At 35.1% G+C, this 12684-nt stretch overlaps 1 protein-coding gene across 1 annotated transcript in view; it reads left to right on the forward strand.

Annotated features, from left to right (window-relative positions):
- The window catches only part of LOC107704313 (dachshund homolog 1), a 60801-nt gene extending 48433 nt beyond the window's left edge, over window positions 1–12368 (forward strand). Inside the window, exons 5-9 of the mRNA XM_016507206.1 lie at window positions 1678–1813; window positions 3007–3141; window positions 11227–11372; window positions 11447–11494; window positions 12258–12368. Coding sequence (XP_016362692.1) covers window positions 1678–1813; window positions 3007–3141; window positions 11227–11372; window positions 11447–11494; window positions 12258–12368 — 576 coding nt within the window. The remainder of the gene's footprint in view (window positions 1–1677; window positions 1814–3006; window positions 3142–11226; window positions 11373–11446; window positions 11495–12257) is intronic.
- The last annotated feature ends 316 nt before the right edge of the window (window positions 12369–12684 follow it).

Raw genomic sequence — 12684 nt, forward strand, 5'->3', positions numbered from 1 at the left:
TTATGTTAACTAATGTAGTTAACTAATGTTAACAAATGGAACCTTCATGTAAAATGTTACCCAGATCTGTTCATGTTTTGAGTGAAGTATTCCTTATATGTGACCCTGGACCACAAAACCAGTCTTGAGTGTCAATTTTTCAAAATTGAGATTTATACATTATCTGAAATCTGAATAAATAAGCTTTCCATTGATGTATGGTTTAGATAGATAAATAGATAGATAGATAAATAGATACAACTATTTGAATATCTGGAATCTGAGGGTGCAAAAAAACAAAATATTGAGAAAATTGCCTTTAAAATTGTCCAAATGAAGTCCTTAGCAATGCATATTACTACTCAAAAATTAAATTTTGATATATTTACGGTAGAAAATTTACTAAATATCTTCATGGAACATGATCTTTACTTAATATCCTAATGATTTTTGGCATAAAAGAAAAATCTATAATTTTGACCCATACAATGTATTTTTGGCTATTGCTACAAATATTCCCCAGCGACTTAAAGGGGTAGTTCACCCAAAAATGAAAAGTAGCCCATAAATTACTCACCCTCAAGTCATCCTAGGTGTATATGACTTTCTTCTTTCAGACGAATCCAGTCGTAGTTATATTAAAAATGGTCTTTGATCTTTCAAGCTGTTTCATGGCACTCAGCGGGTGTTGCATGCATCAGTCCAAAAGCACTTAATTAAAATGTGCCCATCCATTAAAAAAAAGTGTCTCACACGGCTCTGGGGGGGTGAACAAAGGCCTTCTGTAGCGAATCGATGCTATTTTTTAAGAAAAATATCCATATTCAAAATGTAATAATCACTTGAATGTAGCTTGCACTCACTGTTGTACACTGGAAGCAGTTGCGGAGTAATGACGTATGGAGGTCGGCTTTGCGCATACGCCGCTCAGAAGTGACGCGCGCGGAAGCGCAGGGGAGAGATCAAAACAAAACAATGGTCACTAATTAGAAGTACAAAACGAGGATTTGTAAAGAAGAATGTCGGAGGATTTCGATATAAGCCAAGAGGAGACTGGTTTTCCTTTGCTAAAGTAAGGAAACTGCTTCCTTTGCTCCTGTTAACAAACGTTGGTTTTCACGAGACTCACCGGCGCATGCGCAACGCTGACCTCAGAGGTCATCCGCCCAGAACTGCTTCCAGTGTACAACAGTGAGCGCAAGCTACATTAAAGTGATTATTACGTTTTGAATATGGATATTTTTCTTACAAAAACTCATAGATTCGCTACAGAAGGCCTTTGTTCACCCCCCGGAGCCGTGTGAGACACTTTTTTTTTATGGATGGGCGCATTTTATTTAACTGATTTTGGACTGATGCATGCAACACTCGCTGAGTGCCATGAAACAGCTTGAAAAATCAAAGACAATTTTTAACATAACTCCGACTGGATTTGTCTGAAAGAAGAAAGTCATATACACCTAGGATGACTTGAGGGTGAGTAATTTATGGGCTACTTTTCATTTTTGGGTGAGCTAACCCTTTAAAACTGGTTTTGTGGTCCAGGGACACATATTTCTTCTTCACATAGTGTACTATTTAGAACAGTATTTAAATTTCACAGCAGAGAAAGTTCTTCTGCAATTATTTAGAATTTATTACAGTTTTATCTAAAATATATGACAGATTATAATGACTAATGTTTGTGTTCACTATCAGGAGCGAGTTCCAGACAGCCCGTCACCTGTCCCCTCTTTGGATGATGGCCGCAGGTCAGGGAGCCACTTATCCTCCAGACAGAGCAGCAGCGTGTCCAGCTCTCCTGCACTCACAGAGAGCTCTTCTGACCGGCCACGTACGTCTGTTTGACTAATAAAAGTCTTGTCTTTTGTTTTATTCCTCAATGTCTTATTACAAAGTCTACGTTGCATATAACTTCAAGATTTTAGTTGTCATTGGAGTCATGTTCGCTGTAATAATATGTATACTTCTACATTTTCATTTCTGTCTGTATCCTCTCATGGCTTAAACCAAACTTACTATTTCAGCAGAGTTTGATCCCTGAGCACTTAGCACTATGCTCTCACGATAATGTGAAGCTACACATATAACCTTACAAATGTGCTTTTAGAATTAAGAATAAGGTGATATCACAGAATCTACTAAAAGCAAAGCCATCAGAGCAGTTCATGTGCTTTGCTTTAACCGGAACTAAAACTATGCAATTACAGATAATGCTCTCTACTTTTTTCAGTCTATTATCAGACACATTATAAATCTTACCCAAGATATCGGATGTCAGTGGTATGATATAATTTGGAAGCAGTATGTGTTTTAAATCCTATTTTTGACCAAACTTAAGTTCAAATCTTGTAATCTTTTTTTAGGCTTTTTGAGATAATATTATCTACTTTTATTTTGTTAAGAGTTTTTAAAGCTTTTTCAGTACAAGATATGAGTGAGCCTTTCATTATTGAATTAAAACATCACACACTACCATTCAAAAGTTTGGGATCGGTATGATTTTTTTATATTTTTGAAAGAAGTTATATGCATGGCAAGGCTCTATTTATTTGATCATGATTAGTATTGAAAACAATACTATTGTGAAATATTATTCTAATTTAAACTAAATGTTTTCTACTGTATTTTAATATATTGTAGTTTATGATGCAAAGCTGAATTTTCAGCAGCCATTACTCCAGTCTTCAGTGTCTCATGATCCTTCAGAAATCATTGTAATATGCTGATTTGCTGCTCAAGAAACGTTCCTTATGTTAAAAACTACTTCATATTTTTGTGGAAATCTTTTATAACATTATAAAAGTATTTTCTCTCACTGTTGATTAATGTAATGCATCCTTGCTGAATAAAATAAAAAAATAAAAACTTTTAAATGGTAATGTACATTTTCACAAAAACATATACAGTAAATTCAAAGCTGTATAGAACAAATGTTATACCTACTACAGTACAATGGAACATTGGGCTTCACTGGTCAGTCTTTTGTTTGTAAAATCTGTTTATATGCCCCTCCTTTCCCTTTAGATTTACATCAGAATGGTCTTTCTCTTGGCCACGCCTTGTTAGGCCTGTCTCCAAGTGCACCACCAGGACCAAAAGAGGGGGATCTGGCAACCCATGACACAGGCCATGTAACAAAGAGGGCTTCTACAGAAAAAGGTTAGATGCCAGTAATATTGCATTCTGTGTTGAATAGAATTTGCAAGGGAACGCCATTCTACTTCTAAATATATCCTATTATATCATTCTAAATATATCCTATTGAATAATCTGTTATTACTTTTATTAAATAGCATCATGAGATGTCAAAGTTTACAAACATTATCTTTTGTCATAATAAAACATGGCTGTTTTATCATATTTTACTGATTATACAGATTGTATGCATTGGAAAATAATTACTTAGGTTCCTTTAGTCTGAGACTGGGGAACAACCCAGATTATGACCGTTTAAACAGTACAAAAGTGCTTATTTCAGAAGCTCATTACATTACAGTTCAACAAGGTCAAAACATTTAGCAGTGACTGCACTTTTACTGTTCTTCTATGTTATAAAATCACGTTTAGAATTACATAACAGGAAAAAAAAAAAACGTCATGGAAAACGCAAGCATTTTTCCCAAACAGATTTAAAATTGTGTCTAATATTTTTCCTTTAGCTTAGCAGATCATTTATCAGCAGTGGTTTAGATTGACTGCAGGAAGTGATTGCTGATTCCGCTGATGTGTCACCTAATACTCAGTATATTTCATTTCTATTCATACATCAGTCTTGATGTGCATGCATATTCTGAGAAATCAATGAATACTCTCACTCACAGTTCTTTGAAAATTATCCATAGAAGTCGAAATGGCATGGTAGTGGGGCTAAATTAGTTAGCGATTTGCAGAGCGTGAAAGGACTTTGCAAGGATGAGTAGTCAGCACAATTTCCTCATTGTGCCGTGGAGAGTAGACAGTGCAAGGGGGGGCCTGAGCACAGCCTTTCGGGATTTGGCGAAATCATGGAGCTCACACAGGTGCTAAAACCCTGCATCAGATTTTTCAAATTTAAAAGGATTTTTACCACTGATGCCACTACATCAAATGTGGTGATGTAGATGATGACCAGGGAGGTTTATATACACTACTGTTCAAAGTTTGGAGTCAATACATAATGTTACAAAAGATTTCTATTTCAAATAAATACTGTTCCTTTAAACTTTCTGTTCATCAAAGAATCCTGGAAAGTACCAAAACAGCATATTAGAAAGATTTCTGAAGGATCATGTTACACTGAAGACTGGCGTAATTATGCTGAAAATTCAGCTTTGCATTCCAGGAATAAATTACAGTACATTTAAAATATATTCACATAGATGACAGTTATTTTAAAGTGTAATAATATCTCACAATATTACTGTATTTTTGATCAAATAAAATTCAGGCTTGGTAAGCAAAAGATAGTTCTTTTAAAAACATGAAAAAATCTTCTGACCCCCAAAGTTTTGAACCGTAGTGTACAGTATTTCTGGTGAAATACACACATTAGTGTTAATCTCATCAACAAAATTACTGAAGATAATGGTATTTTTTATATATATATTTGTTAAGGATAAATGCAAATCATGATGCTATAACTGAGTTATTGTAATTAAAATATACTGATAATGATAATATAAAAACAGTAAAATATAAATAACGGCAATATGCATTTACAATATTTTTTGAAGAATAAAAAGGATATTTTTGTCAAATGTCAAGACTATGACTAAAGCAAAGAATAAAATAAACACTACTCATTTGAATTCATGCCAGTGGCAGTCGATTGAATGATGCACGACGTTTGTTTAGTCTGAATTCACGGCTACTTCAGAAAGTCTGTCAATGCCGAAAGATGCATTTTTAGAACCAAATGGTTTAGTTTTGGCATCAACCAGCAGAGGCTAATGGGGCTATGCTAACCAGCAAAACTCTTTACCACATTAACACATTAGGTTCAGTCTGGAAGCATAATGATGGTTTGCTCTTGTTATTAGGTGAATGGACTACATAGAAATGGCATCATGATGTCAAATTCGAGTGTGGAAATCCAAAGCCAAATGCTTCTTGAACACGATATTCTTTATTTTTGTTCAAAAATACATTTCACAAAAGGCTGCATAAATTCGAACAGCTAAGCTCACCGTGATAAAAACTATGTCCTGTCCTTTAACTATAGTTTTGATTTTGAAGTTAGCCCCTTGTGAAGTTTCGTCTCGAATTTTATGCATGCTGATTTTACGAAACTTCAAAAGTCAATGGCTCTCCCTTTGTAGAACATCATTCTAGACTCTCAGTCACTGCCAGGACTCCTTTACCTGTTACTAGACTGAAGGATAACTTCCACCTTCATGTTCCTGGAATTAATCTTTGGGGGCAGCGCTGAAAGTGTGAAGATCAGAAGTTGTATCTCTTCTTTATGGCTTGTCAAAGTCTGAAAAGTTCAAAGACGAGTCCTTTATCCGCCTTGGAGCTTTTCAACCTTCATTCATTCTCCGCTCGCTCTCTTATGCTGACTGTGGAGGGCTTTAGCGGTGGACACAGAAGTCCATTAGCCCAGGGAATCCAAAACAAGAGGGGAAAAAAGTGACCTTGGTTGAGGAGATACACTTATGATCTAACAGGCTGCCAGTATTTTTTGCTGGAAAGCAAGTGCACACACCCTAATAATTCAATGGAGGATCAATCAGATTTGAAGGCACAGGGAGAGATGGAGAAGAGAAAAGAGAGTAGTGCTAACTCAGCACTGATTGTCCCTCCGGGGCACCGTAGTTCAGCGGCACGGCGCAAGCTTCCTCCCGCTGAGTGCTCCGGCGGCCAACACTAATCACATTCCAGCAGACACCATGCTTTTAGGAACCCTAGAGGAGAGGGAGGGAGATCGGCAGTCGACGGTGAGCGAGAGCCGGCCAAAGTGGGAGACCGATTGTTTTCCTCTTTGAAACACCTTGAATGTGACAGAGGCATCTCTCTTCTGCCAAGATGTGAAGATCAGATAGTGTGAGATTAAGATGCTTTGGTCAGCTAAGTGAATCCGCAGAGATAAGGGAGGGGTGAGTAAATCTAATCAGACCTTATCAGGCACAAGGGAAGGTGAGATTTTGAGCACCTACTTGTTTAAATGGATCCTGAGGTTTATATATACTTTAAATACAGTATGGGCAAAGAGCTGGGCTAATGCATTTTTTAAAGCGAAGGACATTCAAGAACAAAAATACAAGAGATGCTTGGGGTTAAATGATGAGGATGTATATAAGGAAATGGGATGTACAGAAAGAAATAGATACAGACAGAACAATAGACTGACTGAAAGACTGGGAAAGATGTATAAACTTCAATAAGGCTGCTCAGTTTACCTGTGACATCATCTACAGACTGGTTGTGTAGACAAACTTGTGACGTACTGTCTTCAATGGAACACATATGAAGAAATTTTACAAAAGAATGTGGACTGAGCTTAAAACATGAAGAAAAAAAAAAAAAGCTTTGCATCACAGGAATAAAGTACATTTTACGATATGTTTAAATAGAAAACTGTTTTTAAATTATAAAAATATTTCACAATATTACTGTATTTTTCATTTTTAAATGCAGCCTTGGTGAGCAGAAGAGACCTCTTTCAAAAACATTTAAATAAATCTTACAGACTCCAAATTTCTGAACTTTTTTGTATGCATTGAGTCTTTGGAATCCAAACAATAACTTTGAGTAGGGAACAGACCAAAGTTTAAATTGTTCTTCACCTCAAAACACATGACATGCAGGGAAAACATAATGGCCATAAATGAATCATTTGTTCTTAAGGCTATTTATTAATTTAGTTCAATTGTGGCCACATTGTGCTAATTTGTTTCAATCGTTTTAATTTAGTTTAATCATGGCCACAATTGAACTAAAATGTGAACATATCATTAAGTTATTTTATTCGTTTTGGTGCAGTTTTCACATGAAATATGTACATTTTCAAAACTCTTGCAAGAATCCAAACTGATCACACTTGTAACACAGCTAGTCAATCTTTTAAAACCTAACTTATGTAACTGACATAAAATCCATAGTTTCATCAAAAGATATGATATGACACTGCCATGAGGTTTCATGCTAAAACAGAGTTTACTGCCAATAGAGTAAATGTTGTCACTGTATCATATGAGTCTATACACCCTTTCAGGGTGACTCACAGTAATTTGCCAGTCTCTACCATGGCCTCTGTTTACAGTCCCACATGGCATACTGTAATGTAAAATTCTGTATTTGATGCCATCTGTGTTCCTCCTTTGGATGCGTCTCTGATCTATCTGACGGACGCATATTTATTGATAGTTTCATCTCTCTTGTACGCTATCTTACTCTATGCTTTATGTTCTCTCTCTCTCTTTCTGTTTACATTGCTTATACTGCAACAATAATTCATTATACTTTCTGGGAATGAAATGTTTACATAGATTAAACTTATTTTGTCTTTGTGAAAAGGATACTCTGTGATTTTGTGTTTTGCATTAATGCAATTGAAAGCATGCTGAACAAAATGCATTTTTGATGAAAACCAATTAATTAAACAACAGATTAAATCTTTTAAAAAGGTGTCATATTATGCTTCTGAAATGCTGTTTTGGAGAAAGAATAATGGAATTGCTATTTACTGTAACATAATCAGGCTCATACAGTCAGTTTACTTTATAATGCCATAAATGGTGCAGTGAAATAATTAAAGGGACAATCCCTCTGGAGAAACCTGCAGTTAAGTGCTTTGCTAAAGGGAACAATGGCGAGAAAATGCCTTGCTTCCTGTCAAACCATCAACCTTTCAACCTGAATTTTAACACTTACATCACACAATAACAAATGTATTAAACAGAAACTTTTATCATTGCAGTGGAAAATGTCCAGTTGTCTATATGTAGTCAATCTCCGGATGTAGTTTAACAACCCTAATGATTTTGAAGTTATTTGCAGACTTGTTATAGCGGTTCAATCATTTTGAACTTGCATGCCCTACCCTACAGTATATAATTGTAATGCCAACGCCATATGGCAGTACAGTATTATGCTAATAGATCAGCTGTGTTAGAACAGAAAGTCACCTTTCTCTGGCTTCCCTGCTGACATTTTTTATTAGCATACACAGGGCTGGTTATTACCACTACAGAACTGTGGATACCTGCGTAAACCCCATGCTTTAATACAGCCTTACAAAACGAACAGAGTCCATCTGGTCTCACTGTGCAAATGTATTAAAACAGCTTTGATAGGTGCAATAGTGGAGCCCTAGGCTAAAGAAATCGTCTAATATTTTTCATTTCTTTTGCTGGAGAAACCCTACATAGGTGTAGGTATAAAAAAACTAAATCTTGGCCAGCTTGTATATTTACATTGGTAAGTATTGCTGCAATTTAAAAAAAATGGTTACCTTAAAATGACATCTAAATTAACTCATTTAATTTAGGTCAAAAATATAATTTATACTACAAAAGTGTTGTGCTGTCACTGTTGGTCTGCATCTGTGGTGTGAATTGATAAAGAATTACAGTCCATTATTTGTTAATTAAACAGAATTCTGCTGTCAACTTGTCATGATTTCAAATGTCATAAATAGCAGCTATTTATAGTAGGTGTAAAAATGTGTAAATAGTGTAAGTAAAAAAAAAAAAACAGTGGTAAATACTGTCCACATCAGGTATAAATAGCAACAAATAGCATCTTGTTTAGATAAAGTGCAAATACTCTACAATGTTTAAAGAAATTAATCATTTTTATTCATCAAGGATCAACTGATCAAAAGTGACAGTAAATGCTTTTACTTTGTACCATAAATTCAAATCAATGCTTTTTTAAAACATTTTATCAAAGAATCATGAAAAAAATTAAATATCATGGTTTCCACAAAAATATTAAGCTATTAAATATTAATCAGCATATTAGAATGATTTCTGAAGGATCGTGTTGAAATAAAGTGTGTTTAAAAATATATTGCAATAGGAAATAGTTATTTTAAATTGTAATAACGTTTAACAATATTACTGTTTTTACTGTATTTTTAATCAAATTAATGCAACCTTCATGTGCATAAGAGACTTCTTACTGAGAATCCCACTGACCTCAAACTTTTAACTGATAATACATAAATAGCATATGCTATTTTTACTGAAGTAAAAAATTATTATTCTTTTTTTTAGCATTGATAGGCAGAGTTAGTAAAAACAGCCATGGTTGCCTGTTTGTGTTCTTAAATACACTGACGGAAATAATACAGCAATGTGCATATAATTGATTTAGTACTGAATATCAGACTGTAATTTTCCACCAAATTAAGATAAAAATCAAAAATTAAAATATGAAATGATGTGTGATTCATAAAGATTAAACCAAGAGGCTAATTAAAGATTAAGATCATATTGGTAAAGTGGCAGAGATGAGAGGAGAAGTAAGATTAAATCGCCCGATCGAGACTAGGATAGTAGCAGGAGGACCCATACATTAGCAAACTCTTTGAAGTGAGTGACAATGACAAGATCAAGGCTTCAGCCTGATCAAAAACAATGGATCTGCAGCCTCTTCCTGTGCTTGAAGTGCTTTGGTCAGTGCTCTCAGGTTTTTCTTGTAATGAAATGTGTTTATGCGGTTTAAAGTAAAAAAAAAACACATTATTTTCCACATACTGTACATTATTGTTTCTCCTCTATGCCCAAAAGCTGAGAACAGATTTAGAGCCATTACGTAGTGGGAGGATGTTAAACCAGATTTATTTCCTCTGAGACCACAAAAATGAACCAGAACCAGTGTGTAGTGGCTCATTGAAAGTAAATTGATTTAACTGAAGACATTGCTGATTCTCCACAGCTGAATGGACTGAAATTTAAAGAAAGAAATATTCACGGAGTGCACTAGAAAAAAAGTAGCATTGATGTGTAATGACCTTGAATCATTATGATGCTAGCGTTCTGCTCTCAAGACTCGTGGATAAAAGACTGAGGATGTGGAGAATCAGTGTGATTTCAGAGAAGAACTAAAAACATACTTGAAATATGGAGAATGTGTTTTCCAAAATATCCACACATATGTGAATATTTGTGAATAAAAAAGTTTTCACGCAAAGCTGCATTTAAAAATACAGAAAAAAGGTAAAATTGTGAAATATTATTCCAATTTAAAAATGACTGTTGTATATTGTAATATATTTTAAAATGTAGTTAATTCTTGTGATGCAAAGCTGAGTTCTAATATGTTGATTTGCTGCTCAAGAAACATTTATTATTATTGTTGTCAATGTTGAAAACTGTTGTGCTGCTTCATATTTTGTGGAAACAGTTTTTCAAGATTATTTGATAAATAGAAAGTTCAAAAGAACAGCATTTATATAGAATAGAAATATATGTAATGATCAATTAATTGCGTCCTCGCTGAATAAAAGTATTAAAATGGAAAGTATTAAAAAAATCGGGTCACACTTTATTTTAAAGGAGACATATTATGCCTCTTTTTACAATATGTAATATAAGTCTCTGGTGTCCCCAGAATGTGTCTGTGAAGTTTCAGCTCAAAATACTCCACAGTTCATTTATTATATCATTTTGAAAATGCTTATTTTGCTGGTACACCGTTGTCGCTTGCGAAAACACAATAACCTTGCTGTGGGTGGAAACTTACAGATTAAGAGGCGGTAATATTATAATGACATCCCTTTGCCACGTCACCAAAGGAGCGAAATCAGACGCACTCGTTTTCTCAGACTCTTGCAGAAAAAGGCTTCCCAAAACAAAGTTACTGGGTTAATCTTTTTCTCGTTTCCTTGGTTGGTAGATGCACTGCGAACCTGATTATAGCACTTAAAACCTGGAAAAGTCAGATTTTCATGATATGTCACCTTTAAGGTCCAATTCTTGCAATTAACAAGCCATTAACTATGACTGTTTTCTCAATAAACTCCTAAAGTGGCTGCTTATTAATAGTTAGTAAGGTAGTGGTTAAATTTAGGTATTGGGTAGGATTAGGGATGTAGAATATGTTTATGCAGAATATGTGCTTTAGAAGTACTAATAAACAGCCAATATGTTAATAATAGGCATGCTAATAAGCAACTAGTTAGTACTGAGAATTGGTTCCTATACTATAATGTTGCCAGAAATCTTACTAACCCCAAATTTGTGATTAGTTATGCAATTATTTAAATTTTTTTTAAAGTTATTTAAAGGTTATTAATGTGCTGTTCTTTTATTATGACAGAAGAAAATGTCTTGTGTACACCGACATCTCGAGACAGCTATGAGCGAGTGTCTCATTCTGGGCCAACATTACCGCCAGGATTCCCTGCTCCACTGCTCTTTCCTGAAGGCCTGTCCTCCATAGAAACCCTTCTCACCAATATACAGGTATATAAAATATTTCAAAATATTTAGCATAAAGATTCACACTGCAAATCGGATGCCCATTTCCTCTTTTCCAGGGTCTGTTAAAGGTGGCTATCGATAATGCACGGGCACAAGAGAAGCAGGTCCAGCTGGAGCGCTTCTGATATACGGTTTTCTGAGTGCACACATCCAGACACAGTGCTGCTCTTGAGTCACCAGTAATATGTTACAGTCATAGAATGTCTTAAAGGGGTCATATGATGCTGCTAAAAAGAACATTATTTTGTGTATTTGGTTGCAATTAACAAGCCATTAACTATGACTGTTTTCTCAATAAACTCCTAAAGTGGCTGCTTATTAATAGTTAGTAAGGTAGTGGTTAAATTTAGGTATTGGGTAGGATTAGGGATGTAGAATATGTTTATGCAGAATATGTGCTTTAGAAGTACTAATAAACAGCCAATATGTTAATAATAGGCATGCTAATAAGCAACTAGTTAGTACTGAGAATTGGTTCCTATACTATAATGTTGCCAGAAATCTTACTAACCCCAAATTTGTGATTAGTTATGCAATTATTTAAATTTTTTTTAAAGTTATTTAAAGGTTATTAATGTGCTGTTCTTTTATTATGACAGAAGAAAATGTCTTGTGTACACCGACATCTCGAGACAGCTATGAGCGAGTGTCTCATTCTGGGCCAACATTACCGCCAGGATTCCCTGCTCCACTGCTCTTTCCTGAAGGCCTGTCCTCCATAGAAACCCTTCTCACCAATATACAGGTATATAAAATATTTCAAAATATTTAGCATAAAGATTCACACTGCAAATCGGATGCCCATTTCCTCTTTTCCAGGGTCTGTTAAAGGTGGCTATCGATAATGCACGGGCACAAGAGAAGCAGGTCCAGCTGGAGCGCACAGAGCTGAAGATGGAGCTGTACAGAGAGAGAGAGCTGCGAGAGACGCTGGAGAGACAGCTCTGCGTCGAGCAGAAAAACAGAGGTGATTATTAGCTAATCTGAGAACAGTCTGCACACAATGCTTTGTTTAAGAAGTGGGTTTCTCTGCAGACCCCTGCTCAGGTCAGATCTGAATGTCCCAGTGAGCACATGTACACTACCAAGGCTTTTTCTTTTCAAGAAATTAAGACTTTTATTCAGCAAAGATGCTTTAATTTGATCAAAAGTGACAGTTAAGTATTTCTCAAATAAATGCTGTTCTTTTGGACTTTCTGTTTATAAAAAATGCAGAATTAATTTGAATGAACCTGAATTAATTTATCATGGTTCATGTGACATTAAAAAATCTAGTAACTTTAGATTAGGAAAT

Source organism: Sinocyclocheilus anshuiensis, unplaced genomic scaffold, assembly GCF_001515605.1.
Source record: "Sinocyclocheilus anshuiensis isolate Anshui unplaced genomic scaffold, SAMN03320099.WGS_v1.1 scaffold1448, whole genome shotgun sequence".
NCBI lineage: Eukaryota > Metazoa > Chordata > Actinopteri > Cypriniformes > Cyprinidae > Sinocyclocheilus > Sinocyclocheilus anshuiensis.